The 16,391-nt window shown below is 40.4% G+C and overlaps 1 protein-coding gene across 8 annotated transcripts in view; it reads right to left on the bottom strand.

The window, feature by feature from the left end:
- SH3D19 (SH3 domain containing 19) overlaps nt 1-16,391 on the bottom strand; it is a 202,374-nt gene that overhangs the window by 16,881 nt on the left and 169,102 nt on the right. For 7 of the 8 annotated variants that reach the window (XM_017871132.1, XM_017871133.1, XM_017871134.1 and 4 more), the window contains 6 exons: nt 11,349-11,410; nt 9,753-10,017; nt 6,084-6,152; nt 5,784-5,945; nt 2,046-2,118; nt 359-489 (listed from right to left, as the gene is read on the bottom strand). In XM_017871132.1, coding sequence (XP_017726621.1) covers nt 359-489; nt 2,046-2,118; nt 5,784-5,945; nt 6,084-6,152; nt 9,753-10,017; nt 11,349-11,410 — 762 coding nt within the window. The remainder of the gene's footprint in view (nt 1-358; nt 490-2,045; nt 2,119-5,783; nt 5,946-6,083; nt 6,153-9,752; nt 10,018-11,348; nt 11,411-16,391) is intronic. The other variant, XM_017871130.1, reaches the window with a different exon arrangement.

Genomic DNA, 16,391 nt, shown 5'->3' with positions numbered 1-16,391 from the left:
CTCTACAGGATAATCTAGTATCGTTCAATTCATGTTCACTAAATGTCTCAAAGAATTACCATATATCCTTAAGTGCTTAACAACCCTCCAAGAACAGCTGATTCACCAGTTGACCTGTGGTGGTCTTTCACTTTAGGATTTCAGACAGCATTTAGGCATTAAGTTCTAACACCCCATAATATAATAATTAACCATCATCTAGTTGACCAAATCTTTATTTTTGAGTTTTCCAAATGTCAAATGAATCAATGAAAAAGAGAGAACTAGAATCTGGGTTTCTAGTTATTTTTTCCAACCTACAAGTCACATAGAACCCACTGAGTATATGACTAAATTAAAACAAATACAACCCACTTACAATCACTTTGACATAGTTGGCAGGAAATATGCCAGTCTGGTTTCTACAGTTCCCTCTGTACCAGTCTGTATCTATCTTCTCCAGAAGATAAACAATTTCTCCAGAAGTGAGGTTCAAATCATCAACTTGCTCTGTAATATAAAATTATGGTTATGTATGATGAATTATCCTGGTTGCACATTTGATAAAGGCACAAAGTAGCATTTGGTTGTGTCCACTGAGGCAGTTACGTTCCACTGATTCTGAGAACATATTATACTAATCAAATTGACTTAAAAAATGCTATTCTTTTTTTGGATATTGTTATGAGCTCCCTTTTTAAAGACCAAATTAGTTACATTTACCATGCTTTGATAGATGGGAAATGGTTGAATAAAAACACTATTGTGTTAGCAAATGTTTCCTACTGTGCCAATATAAACCCATGCTGAATACACACTGAACAATGAAAAAAGTTTATAGACGTGGTATAATATTCTTATTATTCTCAATCATGCTTACAAATCATTTTTATTTCAAATGTTAACTAAGGGAGTACTATAACTCTTTAGCAAATAAGTATACCCATACCAAAATAAAAATCAGCCTATCAAGTGGATAAAAGAGATTGTAAGTAAATCAGGAGTTTATTTGTAGCCTTGGGTATGAGAGTATTTTAAAAATTATTACAAAAATAATTATGTGTGGGCATGGGTGGCTCAAGCCTGTTATCTTAGCACTTTAAGAAGCTAAGGTGGGAGGATCACTTGAGGCCAGGAGTTCAAGACCAGCCTGGGCAACATAGCGAGACCATGTCCCTGAAAAAAAAAAAAAAAATTAGCCAGGTGTAGTGGCATCCCTGTAGTCCTAGCTACTGGGGAAGCTGAGGGGGGAGGATCACTTGAGTCCAGGAGTTCAAGGTTACAGTGACTGTGCCACTGCACTCCAGCCTAGGCGACAGAGCAAGATCTCGTCTCAAAAAAAAAAAAAAATATTTTGCTCTCATAGGTAAGTAGCAGCTGAGACAACTTTGAGGACAAAAGAACTTCAGTTATTATGTTAGAATTAACTTTATTACTAATTTTTTTTTTTTTTGAGACAGGGTTTTGCTCTTGTTGCCCAGGGTACAATGGTACAATGTCAGCTCACTGCAACCTGGGCCTCCGAGGTTCAAGCGATTCTCCTGACTCAGCCTCCCAAGTAGCTGGGATTACAGGCATGCATCACCACGCCCAGCTGCTTTTTTGTATTCATAGAGATGGGGTTTCAACATGTTGTTCAGACTGGTCTGGACTCCTGACCTCAGGTGATCCACCTGCCTTGGCCTCACAAAGTGCGGGGATCACAGGTGTGAGCCACTATGCCCAGTCATATTACAATTGTTAATTAGTACCCACTATTTTGAAAGAGTTAAAGAGTTTGTGACTGGTAGGCAATTTGCAATGTTCATCTGTAAGGGAAAGTCTCTCTCTCTCTCTCTATTTCTCAGGGAGCTTCAAAGGCAAGGGTATACAACTAAGCTTTCTGGAATGGCTGGTACAATCGACCCTTCTTGAAGTAGAGTCCTGGATAAGATGACCTCTCTAGTCTAGGACACTACAGGCACAGAAAATGAAGAAGGAAGCCCTTGAGAGGCTAACCCCAGGGCAGGGAGAAAGACTTACTCCTGGATCCTGTGGTTCTCCTACTGTATTATTTACATCCTTACCTGCTGGGAAATCATGAAGAACAACAGCATGAGGAGCACCACTGTCAACAGGCTTTTGAGCGTGGCTTGGATCCTTAGGGGGGAAAACAGGGCTGTGAATGAAGTGTGCAGGATAGATGGTGGATTTATTATTCACTCTGAGACCAATTTTTTTTTCTCATTAGAGTCCTCTTGACACAATTACATTATGAGTACAAGATGCAAACCACACAGTTGAGCCAAACAAGGGAATTATTATCAAGTTGAAGAAGAATGTGTCCTTGCCAAGGGAGGACGAAAATCTCAATTAAAATATCCCCAGTGTGTTCTGTTTTGCTTTTGAAACTGAGTAAAACAAAAGGGAACTGTTCGTTTACTTTTAAACAGTGCCTATTCTACCCTGAAGTAGTGGTTTTGACCTCTTTCCCTTTCAAGGGTAGCTTTTCCTTAAAACGGATCAAGACGGAGTCTTGAAAGTTGTGTCTTTATTAGGATGGGAAAAGGAAGAAAGTTCTATGATTTATGCTCTTGCCTTTTGTAATGAAAGGAGCTAATGACTTTCCACAAAAGTATAATTCACAAAAGTAAAATCCATTTCATTTATGACCTTAACTAAGTGCTTTTTCTAATTTGAAAGCAACGCTGCCTCCCATGCCTGGTCTGCATTCTGTCTTTAATCCGAATGGTTTATTCCAACAGTAGTTCTAAATAAATTAGCAAAAATAATCTAACATTCTCTATCCATCTAGCCAATTGCCTAGACTGGCCAGAGGAGAAGGCAAAGCTGAAGAGTGACCTCTTCTTATTGACTAGCAATTGTTATTCTTAGTTTCTTTACATGAAGAGACAGGCTTATCCTCATCATCAAATCTCACTGAAGGATATTATTTGGAGTTATAACTTAACACTCTTCAACACTGGCAAGCCTGTGAAATAAATAAAGGCAGATTTTTGTGCCCTTTCTTGTCTCTTCACCTCCTCTAATAACTCTTGTCCCCTTAGAGACATCCTGACACTTCAATACCTCTGCCCTTCCCCTGGCCATGATGCACCAGGCTGATCAGAGTGCACGGTGAATGATGGTCCACTCCATTTCAACCCTGCAGCACCTTTGCTGAGATCTTTTCTAAATCTCACCTGCTCTTTCAACCAAAATGCCCCTGCAGAAACAAAACTTTCATTCTCTCAACTTAGGTAAACTGAAATATAACAAGTCAAGACTCTAATGGCTAATGTAGCTTACTAAAGTGGCTTACCAAGATGACCCTAACATTTTTTCATGGACTGCTTAATGCTTTTCTCTAAATAAATGGACACTATGGAAATTTCATGAATTCTGAGATATTTTAGTTCTGACATGGCTTTTTTTTCTTTGACACAGGGTCTTGCTCTGTCACCTAGGCTGTAGTGTAGTGGTGCAATCACAGTTCACTGCAGCCTTGACCTCCAGGGGTTAAGTTATCCTCCCACTTCAGTCCCCCAAGTGGCTGCGACTATAGACGTGCACTACCATGCCTGGCTAATTTTTGTATATTTTGTAGAGATGGGATCTCGCCATGTTGGCCAGGCTGGTCTCAAACTCCTGGGTTCAGGTGATCCACCTGTCTTGGCCTCCCAAAGTGCTGGGATTACAGGCGTGAGCCACCACACCCAGTCCCTCACTAAATTCTGGAATTTTACACAAAATCATATAATTTGTCAACTCTGAAGACAACTCTGTGGGCAGTTATCTCACACATTAAAAAAATAAAGTTTAGAGAAGTTACATAACCACCGAAGAAGGTGGAAGGGGAACCAAATCCCACTTCCCTGAAACCCAGGTCTAGGGTCTCAACCACGTACCAGGCAACAACCTTCCACTGTTCCCATGATCTCTCTGATTCAACCACAAATGGTCATGTTCATTCAATATTTTCTGTTTGCCAAGTTAGGGGGAAAGTGCAACACATTCATAGAGATATGTACCTTAAAACTAGGCTTTCAAATAGGTAAGTTTTATTTTTAAAAAATGTAACAAAAGCCATTAACCCAGAAGCATAAAGGATGATTCATTTCATTATCACCAATAGCTGCCTATCAGAGGCCAACTCTCTGCAAGTCTATAGTAAAAGATGAGAAGGTGGTATGTAAGGTGGGAAGAACTTTGCACTGTTATAAAAGACTAACTTTTGGCTGGGCATGGTGACCCATACTTGTAATCCGAACACTTCGGGAGGCCCATGCAGGCAGATGGCTTAGCCTAGGAGTTTCAGACTAGCCCTGACAACATAGTGAGACCCTGTCTCTACAAAAAATTTTTAAAATTAGCCAGGCATGGTGGCGCATGCCTGTAGTCCCAGCTACTCAGGAGGCTGAGGTGGGAGGACTGCTTGAGTCGGGAAGGTCAAGGCTGTAGTGATCATACCACTTTACTTCAGCCTGCCCATGGAGTGAGACCTTGTCTCAAAAAAAAAAAAAAAAAAATCTACTTGCTTTTAGCTTCTATTTTCACAAAGGAAAGGTTTTGGCAGTATAACTCCCACTGTTGCCATGAGTGTGTTCTGAAAAGAGGAAGGACAGCTATGACAGATGGATAATGCTGTACCAAAACAGACAAAAAGAGTCAGAGGAGAACTTTCCCCGTGGGAGCTAAAGTAAGGATTTTCATATGCCAGCAGAAGCTACCTTAACACATATCTCCTCTGCTCTCCAAATACAATTTTTCAGTTTCTTAGCAAACTTCAAAAGATAAACTGCCTTCTAAGAAGAAAAGCTGGAAAAGATTATGAAAACTGGGATAAATGGCAAACCAAGTACTTTACTTGATTACTATTATTTTTCATATTTACTTCATTTTTTATTTGTATTTTTTTTCAAGACAGAGTCTCGCTTTATGGCCCAGGCTGGAGTGCAGTGGTACAATCATGGCTCACTTGTGGCCTCGATCTCTTGGGCTCAAGTGATCCTCCCACCTCAGTCTCCTGAGTAGCTGAGACTACAAGCATGCACCACCATGCCACACTAATTTTTGTATTTTTACTAGGGACACGGTTTTGCCATGTTGCACAGGCTGGTCTTGAATTTCTGGGCTCAAGTGATCTGCTGCCTTGGCCTCCCAGAGTGGTGGGATTACAGACATGAACCCACTGTGCCTGGCCTATTTTTTATATTTACTATGTTAACAGATAGTGAAATTTTACCTGGATAACTTAAGAAGCTCTTTAAAAAATATACTCCTACAAATTGTTCAACATCATTTTTCTTGCTAAACAAATGACTTTCAATAATCACTGCATCTTCCCAGGTTCCACAAAATCGGGACTTGAGGTTGTTGGATTACATTTTATTGTTTTATGAGCTATCATCAGAGAAATGAGGTTTATATTAAGCTTAAATCTTAAAGGGAAGTGCTTTTTAGTGTCAGACTTCCATTCTGCTAGAAAACTATTCTCTGACACTTTGGTAAACAGGTTTACATTACTTAAAAAACAAACAGCTCTTACAGTTGAAAATTAATGACTGAATATTCTGGTTGTCATAAGTCAGCACATTATGAAGAAAGCAAAACACAGGGTAGTCACTCTATCGAGGTGATTAATATGGCAGCGGCAAGTCTCTTAGTAGTAATTTATTCTAAAAGTGGAATAAAATGCTACTGTAATTTTTACTCTGGTTACAATAAATGTGCTAATAAAAACCTGAAGATGAGATGTAATTAATAGTTCCATGAAATGTGCTGCTACGTGTGATATGAGGGCTGTAACAATATTAATCCCTTACGTGTGGTCTGCTTCTAAGATGTTCATCAAGTGGAGTGATAATCTTCATTTGAGACAGGTGAACTCTGCCAGTGTCTTCTCCCTTTTGGCACTCCAAGTAATTATTTTCCGTCTGCTTCAGCATCACAAGTACATCCCCAAGCTGTAAGGTACAATCCACTCTCTAAAGCAATTATTATTTAATAAAACATTATTACTTTTTCACATTTTAATCTTTGGAGCCTAAAGCATTTAATAACGTGTAATAGTAGGATTAATTTTTTTTTTTACATTAACCAGTAAAGAAAGAGCTCTACTTTACCTTACAAGAGAGTTCTCCAGGGTTTTGTGAGACAATATCTTCATTGGCAATTCCATGAGGCACAGAGAGCTTAAATGTAAACCAATAAAAGGCTTATTCACAATCAAATAACCTCCTCTTACGTTACTGATCATTTAGGAATTTGGCATGTGTGTGCCTAAAGAGCACCTTCTCCAGCAGCTAAACTCACCCGGCTTCATCACGCTCTAGATCAACGGGGCCTGTCATTTCTCATGGATGTTAAGAGGCTCTTGGGAGTTGGAGTTGGGCCCATAGAACCACAAGAGCTGAACATGGCCTAACATTCCCTTAATGACTATAACCAGGAAGTTCCATTCTACAGGATAAGAGCCACCAAGTCCCCTGGGGGTTTGAAGGAGAAACACCCAGCACTTGACCTCACAGCCAGTTCTTTAATTCAGGGTTCTTACAATGGTGGCCTCTGAAGGCTGATCAGTGATTGGAGCTCTCCGTGTACTGCCTGCCTGCCTGCCTGCTTGTTTCCATAGACCTTGAAGCTCTTCTTCTCCTAGAGTCTCTCTGATACCAAGTGTCTACTTAAATCCATTTCATGGCCTGATCCCAGCCACTTCCTGGTCCACTCAGCTCTGTCTGATCTTAGAATGGTTTTTACATCTGTACTGGACCTTGTCCAAGGGGCTCTGTTTCCTGCTTTGGAAAATTTTAGCTGATTGAGTGCACATCAGAGGGTCTGTATTATATAAAACGCATACCCCAGAAATGTAACCACACAAGCTCACATCCAACATGGGAAGAAGGCTGCCTGGGCGTTGGGTCACCCAGGAGCAAAGATCCACAGTGCAAGGATGTGGCCCTGTACCGCTGGCTTGGTGGTGCCATTTCCCAGCATCTTTGTCAGATTCCTGGCTAGCAATTTAATGGTACTATAGGCAGGCAATAAATGAAAGATTTAAAGAATTATTTTGTAATAAGACATTCAGCTCTAAATATACCATCATTTTGAATGCATTGAGTTTTTAAAAATGCTTTATTGACATTATACGACTATGCTAAGAACTGTCAGGCCTCTGAGCCCAAGTTAAGCCATTGTGGCCTGCACATGTACATCCAGATGGTCTGGAGCAACTGAAGAACCATAAAAGATGACATTCCACCATTGTGATTTGTTTCTGCCCCACCCCAAGTAATCAATCGACCTTGTTATGTTCCTCCCACGGAGAAAGAGTCTCCTGATCTCCCTACCCTACACCTTGTGACCCCTGCCTCTGCCCACAAGAGAATAAACCCCTTTAACTGTAATTTTCCACTACCTACCCAAATCCTATAAAACTGCCCCACTCCTGTCTCCCTTTGCTGACTCCTTTTTCAGACTCAGCCTGCCTGCACCCAGGTGAAATAAACAGCCTTGTTGCTCACACAAAGCCTGTTCGGTGGTCTCTTCACACAGACGTGCGTGACAAGAACCAAACGTGAAATCTGGTTCCCCTTGAGAAAGGGCTCTTGACACAGAATGGCCAAATCAAGTAGAGGCTACAATTGGCATGATGGTTAGGAGCAGGCATCAGAGCCAGCTGACCTGTTCTCAAATCTTGCTCCCACCATTAATTAACTGGATTTACAACCCTGGGCATGTTACTTTATGTCTCTGTTTCTTATTTTTCTCACTTGTTCAAGGATAATAATATCTACCTCACAAGGTTGGTGTGAGGAATAAATGAGTTATTTAATATACACATAAAGTGCTTCAAACAGCGCCTGGCTCATAATTAGTACTCAATATACATCAACTACTGTTTTTATTTATTAATTAAGTAATCTATCCCAAAGAACACTCCTGGGTTTTAGCAATTAAAGTTTTATCAGTTTAAATGAATATTAATATATATGAATATACTGCCTCCTTCTTATTTGTCTATACCCTTCTCTAAAGAGGATTTTTAAAAAACTCTGAACAGCTTAAAGAAAAAATAATTCCTGGTTCGATGATGGAAATGTAGTAACACAACATAGAATTATTAATTGCTGTTCTTGTTACAAGCTACTCTGTCATTCAAATTGGTAAAAAGTGTAAGCAGTCCTGCTCTCATGATCATTTTTATTTTTTATTTTTTTTAAAAAAGAGTCTCACTGTGTCACTCAGGCTGGAGTGCAGTGGCATGATCTTGGCTCACTGAAACCTCCACTTCCTGGGTTCAAGCAGTTGGCTTCCCAAAGTGCTGGGATTATAGGTGTGAGCTACTGCTCCTGGCCTCCTTATCATTTTTATTTGTTTTACATCTTTCAGGTTAACCTGATTAATGTAGAGAACACATCAACTTGTTGTTGTTGTTGTTTTGTTTTTTTTTTTTGAGATGGAGTCTCACTGTTGCTCAGGCTGGAGTACAGTGGCACGATCTCGGCTCAGTGCAACCTCTGCCTCCTGGGTTCAAGTGATTCTCCTGCCTCAGCCTCCAGAGTAGCTGGGATTACAGGCGTATACCAACACGCCCAGCTAATTTTTGTATTTTTAGTAGAGACAGAGGTTTCACCATGTTGACTAGGCTGGTCTCGAACTCCCGACCTCAAGTGATCCACCCGCCTTGGTCTCCCAAAGTGCTGCGATTACAGGTATAAGCCACCACCCAGCAACTCTGTTTTTTAACTGTGGCAAATGCAGACAAAAGTTTAGGCCATTTGATGAGAAAAACATTAAAAGAGAACAAAATCAGTATCTCAACTATTGATGAAAACTTCTAACTGGTAACTATTAAATGGATCATGATAATTATTAGGCTTACAAAAGGGGAAAATGAGGGAAAAATCATCCATCTTAGTAAGAACTTTCTACTTCATTTTAAAATTTACTCAATGGGAAAAGGAGTTATTAGATATAAACTACATCAAGATATAAACCATAAGCCTGGAGGGGAGGCATGTTCCCATAGCCCCAGCTACTCAGGAGTGTGAAGCAGGAGGATCCCTGAGCTCAGGAGGTCGAGACTGCAGTGCACTATGACTGCATCACTGCACTCCAGCCTGGGTGATAGAGTGACACTCTTAAATGAAAGGAAAAACAAAAGATATAAACTATAGTATCTATCAGAGTTTTCCCATTAGTATTACCCACAGGGTCAGGTTTTTCAGAATTTCTGTTTGGTCCAGCCAGGCAGCAAGTTACAAGCGTGGCCTGCCCGGCTTTCTCTCCCCTTTCCCTACATTTCTCCTAATAATGAAACCCTGCTTTAAAGACCTAGGTGTTTTGTTTGTTTTGAGACAGAGTCTTGCTCTGTTGCCTCGGCTGGAGTGCAGTGGCGCGATCTTGGCTCACTGCAATCTCTGCCTCCCGGGCTCAAGCAATTCTCACGCCTCAGCCTCCTGAGTAGCTAGGATTACAAGATTGTGCCATCACGCCTGGGTAATTTTTTGTAATTTTAGTAGAGACGGAGTTTCACCACGTTGGCCAGCTGGTCTCAAACTTTTGGCCTCAAGCTGCTGCACCAGCCTCAGCTTCCCAAAGTGCTGGGATTATAGGCATGAGCCACCGTGCCCAAGACCTAGAATTTATTATGGCTAGTCATCTAAAGCACTCTTGGTGTCAAGGGACAATTCCACATTTGTTCCATCATCTTTTTCTAAGGAATAAATGAATCTTATATATACTTTAGGGCACATCTCTTGACCACAAACATTTTTAAAAGCTAAATTTACCATGTATTTACTGTAGAGAGGGTGTCCTGGTTTGGGGCGAGGGGGTAGCACCGGATCTTGATTTTTAATAACTTGACTCTTGGCTTTTGAGAGTCCAGTTGCCAAGTTACTTTGTTTTTTCTGAAGATCCATGTCAGAAGAGGATCGATTAAAAGGCAGTTTCTTATTAGATCTTCTGGTTGCAGAAAGCTTTGGGGGAGGTGGTCTCTCAGGGGGCACCTTGGTTGGAGGCTGTTGAGTTGGAATGGTTTTTCCATTCACAGGTCTGAAAATCAATGTAGCAGCCATGAGTCAGTGTTCTGATCAGTATTAAATTCTGTTCTGTCCTGTCTTACACACACACACACACACACACACACACACACACACACACAGCTTTCTGCTAGTGGAATACAATTTACTGAAACATGCAGTGTATGCTATTTTTGAGCAAATGACTGCTGCTGCATTAAACATTACATTATTAGAGGAAATGCCACGATTTTCCAGCTTCCTCTTATCTTGTACTAGAGATTCATTAGTTCAAGACAAACAAGCATTTACTATCATGAGCTCTCTAAGGTCCCATTTGCTCTTAAACACATCATGACTATTTCTGGAAACTAGGCACTTTCCACCAAAGTCTGAGATGAAAAGCTTATAAGATATGATGCATGTGTGCTGGGGTCTTGCACATTATTAGAAAAGGAACATCAAAATCCCCTAATATTCATGTTATAGGTGTTACTATTAAAACTCTAATTTAGATTAATATAAAGAAAGCTAGTTCTGAAAGGATAGGACAACTATTACTTTGAAAGCTTTTCCTTAATCTCTATGACATAAATAATTTTCAGCCGGGCGTGGTGGCTCACGCCTGTAATCCCAGCACGGATTTTTGGGAGATCCAAGCGGACGGATCACGAGGTCAAGAGATCAAGAACATCCTGGCCAACATGGTGAAACCCCATCTCTACTAAAAATACAAAAATTAGCTGCACATGATGGCTCATGCCTGTAGTCCCAGGCCTGTAGCCTACTCGGGAGGTTGAGGCAGGAGAATCGCTTGAACCTGGGAGGCGGAGGTTGCAGTGAGCTGAGATGGCGCCACTCACTGTACTCCAGCCTGGAGACAGAGCGAGACTTCGTCTCAAAAAATAAACAAATAAATACATTTCAACATAGTAATAATGTCTTCTGATAGCATTACAGCCCTTTATTTGAACAGCTCTGGAACTCAGAAGGCAGTCACCTCTGAGCTCACAAAGCCAGTCCCCTTTGGAAATGTCAAAAACCAGTCTCTTAACCAGGAGGGTGTTAGTGGGCATGTATATGTATATTCTAGAAGTGGAGCTGTTTTAAGTTCAGAAATGAGTCTTGTTCATTTATTTGAGGAAATAAATGCTCTATGAGTTGAACTGTGTTAAAAAGGGAGCAGAGATTCCCACAACCTACCGTTATAAGCAGACTGTGGATTACGGGGCCTGGGTGAACTGGTGAGATTATTTCATCGCTAAAAAAAGATCCAAGGCCAACAACACTGAATTGTGGTGGTAAAAAAGAGAGCTGGGTCTCTGAGTCATTAATTTTTCTCTAACTTTTCCCACATTTACTTACCTCGGTGGCAACCTTGGGGGTCCTCGCACAAAACCTCCTGTTTGACCCGGGTGGTTGGATTCCTGCAAGTAGCAGAGAATGCTTTTTAGTTAAGGTTAATCTGAAACGAGAACTTGTCAAGAGAAATTCTGGACAACCTTTTGGCTGGATCTACAAGCAGAAACGCAGTTGAGTTACAGAAAGTAGCTTACAAGAGTTTTCAGCATTAAACAATATTAACTTACTTCTGCCTAAATTATTCATGTCCTAATACAAGTGAAAACACTGACAGGAAGAAACCAGTCTCCTGTTGTGGACCACAGCTTGAGCAATTGCACTGCATGGTCATGCACTCAGTGGATTCACGAGATATTAAGGGAAAATTTAAGCAGGCCCTAAAGAGAATTTAAAAATATATGTTCTTGGCCAGGTGCGGTGGCTCCGCCTGTAATCCCGGCACTTTGGGAGGCTGACGCGGGTGGATCACGAGGTCAGGAGATCAAGACCATCCTGGCTAACATGGTGAAACCCCATCTCTACTGAAAATACAAAAAATTAGCCAGGCATGGTGGCGGGCACCTGTAGTCCCAGCTACTCGGGGAGGCTGAGGCAGGAGAATGGCATGAACCCGGGAAGCAAAGGTTGCAGTGAGCCAAGACCACGCCACTGTACTTCAGTCTGGGCAACAGAGTGAGACTCTGTCTCAAAAACAAAAAACAAACAAACAAAAAAAAACTATCTATCTATCTATCTATCTATCTATCTATCTATCTATCTATCTATCTAATCTAATCTAGATATATATGCTCTTTATTCATTCCTCTTTATTCATTCCGTGATCACACATAAGAAACATACTGCTCCTAAGTTTAAACACATAGTAAGTGGGGTGGTTACTAGTTGGTATTGCTTTGAATAGGCAGATCTTATCTCACCACTCTGTTTGGTTTCAACAATTTGCAGTGGGTTTTGAACTAGAAGGAGGTGGGAACGTAAAAGAAGCTTGCAGGATGGTCTGAGAGGAAGGCATGTGAGGAGAAATAGTTAAGGTCCAAGAAAGCAGTGTGCTTGTACCACTCCAGCAAAGGGGCTGGATGGGGTAAAAGAGTTTTGTAGAAAAAAGGAAAAGGAGAATAATGTGAAAAATAAAAGGTACAGTTGGAATGTTTTATTTTAATGGTAGATGAGAGAAATTGGAAGTGGGGAGATCAATAGGAAGATTTCTGTAGGGGAAGGGATTCAAACTGTTCTATTTAAACAGGTTTTCTGAACATGTTATAGCCCAAGGATTGGGAAATGAGAGTAATACATGGAGAATATTTTCAGATCCTCTGTGAGTGGGAAGCCAAAGGATCTCAAAGCCAAAATTTCTGTTTTTTGGGAGGGGGAAAAAGCCTTCACAAAATTCTTTTTTTTTTTTCTTTTTTGAGACAGAGTCTCGCTCTGTCCCCCAGGCTGGAGTGCAGTGATGCAATCTCAGCTCAATGCAACCTCTGCCTCCCAAGTTCAAGTGATTCTCCTGCCTCAGCCTCCCAAGTGGCTGAGACTACAGGCGAGACTACATTCCTCTAATGCTGTCTTTTCTTTCCCCCACTTTTCCTACTTTCTAAGTCCCCAACACTAACACTCAGGAAATAATATTTCTCCAAAACTTCATAAGAAAAAAAAATGCTGACCCTTTATATTACACTTTTTTTTTTTTTGTAAAGAAGGTTTAATTAAAGCTTGGGAATCTTTGGGCTACTTCAGACTGTTTTCCTCCTTCTTATAAATGAGCCAAAACTCACTTCCATGATTTTTAAATTATACTGAATATTTATAACCTTTTCCTTAAATACCAAATGATTAATTGCCAATAACTGTGATCATTTAAACATGTTTCAATGTTATAAAATCCCATTTTAAAAAACAAATTAAGCTTGCCCTTAAAACTTGGTTTCACTAATGAGTTCAGTTAATGTAGTGAGGCAAGTAACCAGCTCATAAACCCTGCAATATTCCAGAATATAATCCATGCCTTATAATTACACTGCTGCCCATATTTTTCCTGACAAATATTGCCATGATGCTTGAAAAATGCATTTATTTCTGTGGCTACCTTTAAAATTAAAACAAACTCTAGCAGATAGGAAGAAACTTTAATTGCTTTTATCAAAGCTGTAATTTTGGCCGGGCGCAGTGGCTCAAGCCTGTAATCCCAGCACTTTGGGAGGCTGAGACGGGTGGATCACGAGGTCAGGAGATTGAGATCATCCTGGCTAACACGGTGAAACCCCATCTCTACTAAAAAATACAAAAACAAAAACTAACCGGGCGAGGTAGTGGGCGCCTGTAGTCCCAGCTACTCGGGAGGTCTGAGGAGGAGAATGCGTAACCCGGAGGCGAGCTTGCAGTGACTGAGATCAAGCCACTGCACTCCAGCCTGGGAGAAGAGCGAGACTCCGTCTCAAAAAAAAAAAAAAAAAGATACCTTGATAAAGAAAATTTAAAAAACAGATGTATAAATTTGACATGGAAAGATGCAGATGATGTACTGTACTGTAATAAATGCATAGCATATGACTCTAATTTTGTACCAAATATTAGCTGTAGTTTTTCCTCGGTGGTGGTATTTTATGGGAAATCTTAAACATCTTTTAATTTCTTAATTTGCAACAGTAAGAAAATTTTAAATCAGAAAAAAAGAGTAGCACATTCAAATTCCTTTTTTTTTTTTTCTGAGACGGAGTCTCACTCTGTTGCCCAGGCTGGAGTTCAGTGGCACAATCTCGGCTCACTGCAAGCTCTGCCTCCCGGGTTCATGCCATTCTCCTGCCTCAGCCTCCCAAGTAGCTGGGACTACAGGCACCCTTCACCACACCTGGCTAATTTTTTTTGTATTTTTAGTAGAGACGGGGTTTCACTATCTTAGCCAGGATGGTCTTGATATCCTGACCTCATGATTTGCCCGCCTCGGCCTCCCAAAGTGTTGGGATTACAGGTGTGAGTCACCGCACCCGGCCACATTCAAATTCTTTAGGGATGTTAGGCACATTCCTAAAGGCACTTCTTTATCTGACATACTCCAAATATTGAGAGAAGGAGACAGTTCTTGCAGGAGCCATTGTCTTAGCGTTTGCTCAAGTCTGGGTTTACATCCAGGTTCTGCTGAGTCTTTGCAAGATAACTGATTAGGGACTTCCTCCTCGTGGGTATTCCACAAATAACCTGAAGGCTCTCTGCATTTGCTTTTTGGTAGTTTTTCTCTAGCTCTGATATCCCTGAACTCTGGCTTTTAATGTGTTTGGACAAGCATTTTAGTTTCTGGTGAAGCTGGTTTTCCTGCTTGTATTGTCTCTGCAGATTCCATCTTTTTGTTCAAGATGGAATAATCTTGGAACATTTTGGAATATTATTCCATTGGAATAATAATAGCTGGGACTACAGGTGTGTGCCACCACATCTGGCTCATTTTTGTATAATACTATTTCTTTTTTTTTTTGGAGACGAGTCTTGCTCTGTTGCTCAGGTAGAGTGCAGTGGTGCAATCTCGGCCCACTGCAACCTCCACCTCCTGAGTTCAAACGATTCTCCTGTCTCAGCCTCCCAAGTAGATGGGATTACAGGTGTGCATCACTATGCCAGGCTTTTGTATTTTTACTAGAGATGACGTTTCACACCATGTTGGCCAGACTGATCTCAAACTCCTGATCTCAAGTGATCCACCCGCTTTGGACTTCCAAAGTGCTGGGATTACAGGTGTGAGCCACTGTGCACCCCAATATTATTTCAATAGAGCTTTATAGTTTATGAAGTTCATTAAGTATGATGGGCATTACATATGATGGATATTAACGAATGATGTTTTACTTACTTATCACCTTCTCACTCCTTTTTATGACCATTTCAGAGTAGAAGCCAGTAACCTTCTCAGGCAACTTTTCCTCCACGGGAATTTGGGATTTTCCTATTTAACATTAGTATGGTAGGAACCCTACTATCCTCTTTTGGGCTTTCTTGGCCCAGATTTAATAAAAATTTATTACCAGCTACTTTGAAAATCACAAGTGATCACTAAATTTTAATTCATTCTTCAGGAAAATCTCATTAACTAGATATTGACTAATTTAATTTAATGTCTCCTTCAAAGAAATTTTTCTTTGCCAGATGATTAGGTGGGCTTGCCTGTATAATAAACATAGTTAATGCACAATGTAAAACCATTATGAAATTTGAACTGCAAATTTGGTTCAAAGACTTTAAAAGTTAATTTCTCTTAAAACAAGCCTTAAAGATCATATGCCATATGGACATCTAAAAAAAATGAGTGTGGTCCAGCGTGGTTGCTCATGCCTGTAATCCTGGAACTCTGACAGGCCAAGGTGGATGGGTCACTTGAGGTCAAGAGTTCAAGATCAGCCTAGCCAACATGATAAAACCCCGTCTCTAATAAAAATACAAAAAAAATTAGCTGGACATGGTGGTGCGTGCCTGTAGTCCCAGCTACTTGGGAGGTTGAGGCAGGAGAACTGTTTGAACCCAGGAGGTAGAGGTTGCAGTGAGCCGAGATCGTGCCACTGCACTCCAGCTTGGGCGAGAGAGTGAGACTCCATCTCAAAAAAAAGGTGTGATCTCATATCTAGAAAAACCTAAAGACTCTACCAAAAAACCCCTCTTAAAATTGATAAATGAATTCAGCACAGTTGCAGGATACAAAATTAATATACAAAAATCGGTAACATTTCGATACATGACAAAGAACTAGCTAAAAAAAGAAATTGAGAAGGCAATCCCATTTATGATAGCTACAAAAAGAAATACCTTGTAATAAATTTAACTAAGGAAGTGAAAGACCTCTACAAGGAAAACTACAAAACACTGATGAAAAAATGGAAGAAGATACAAAGGATACAAACAAATAGACATTCTATGCTCATGGATTAGAAGAATTAATACTGTTAAAATGAGAATATTACCCAAAGAAATCTACAGATTCAATGCAATCCCTATCAAAATACAAGTGACATCTTTACAAACATAGAAAAAAAAATCCTAAAACTTGTATGGAACCACAAAAGACCCTGA

Source organism: Rhinopithecus bieti, unplaced genomic scaffold (assembly GCF_001698545.2).
Source record: "Rhinopithecus bieti isolate Rb0 unplaced genomic scaffold, ASM169854v2 scaffold_3878, whole genome shotgun sequence".
Taxonomy (NCBI): Eukaryota; Metazoa; Chordata; class Mammalia; order Primates; family Cercopithecidae; genus Rhinopithecus; species Rhinopithecus bieti.
Note: the sequence above shows the minus strand (reverse complement) of the source record. Positions and strands in the feature narration are given on the sequence as shown.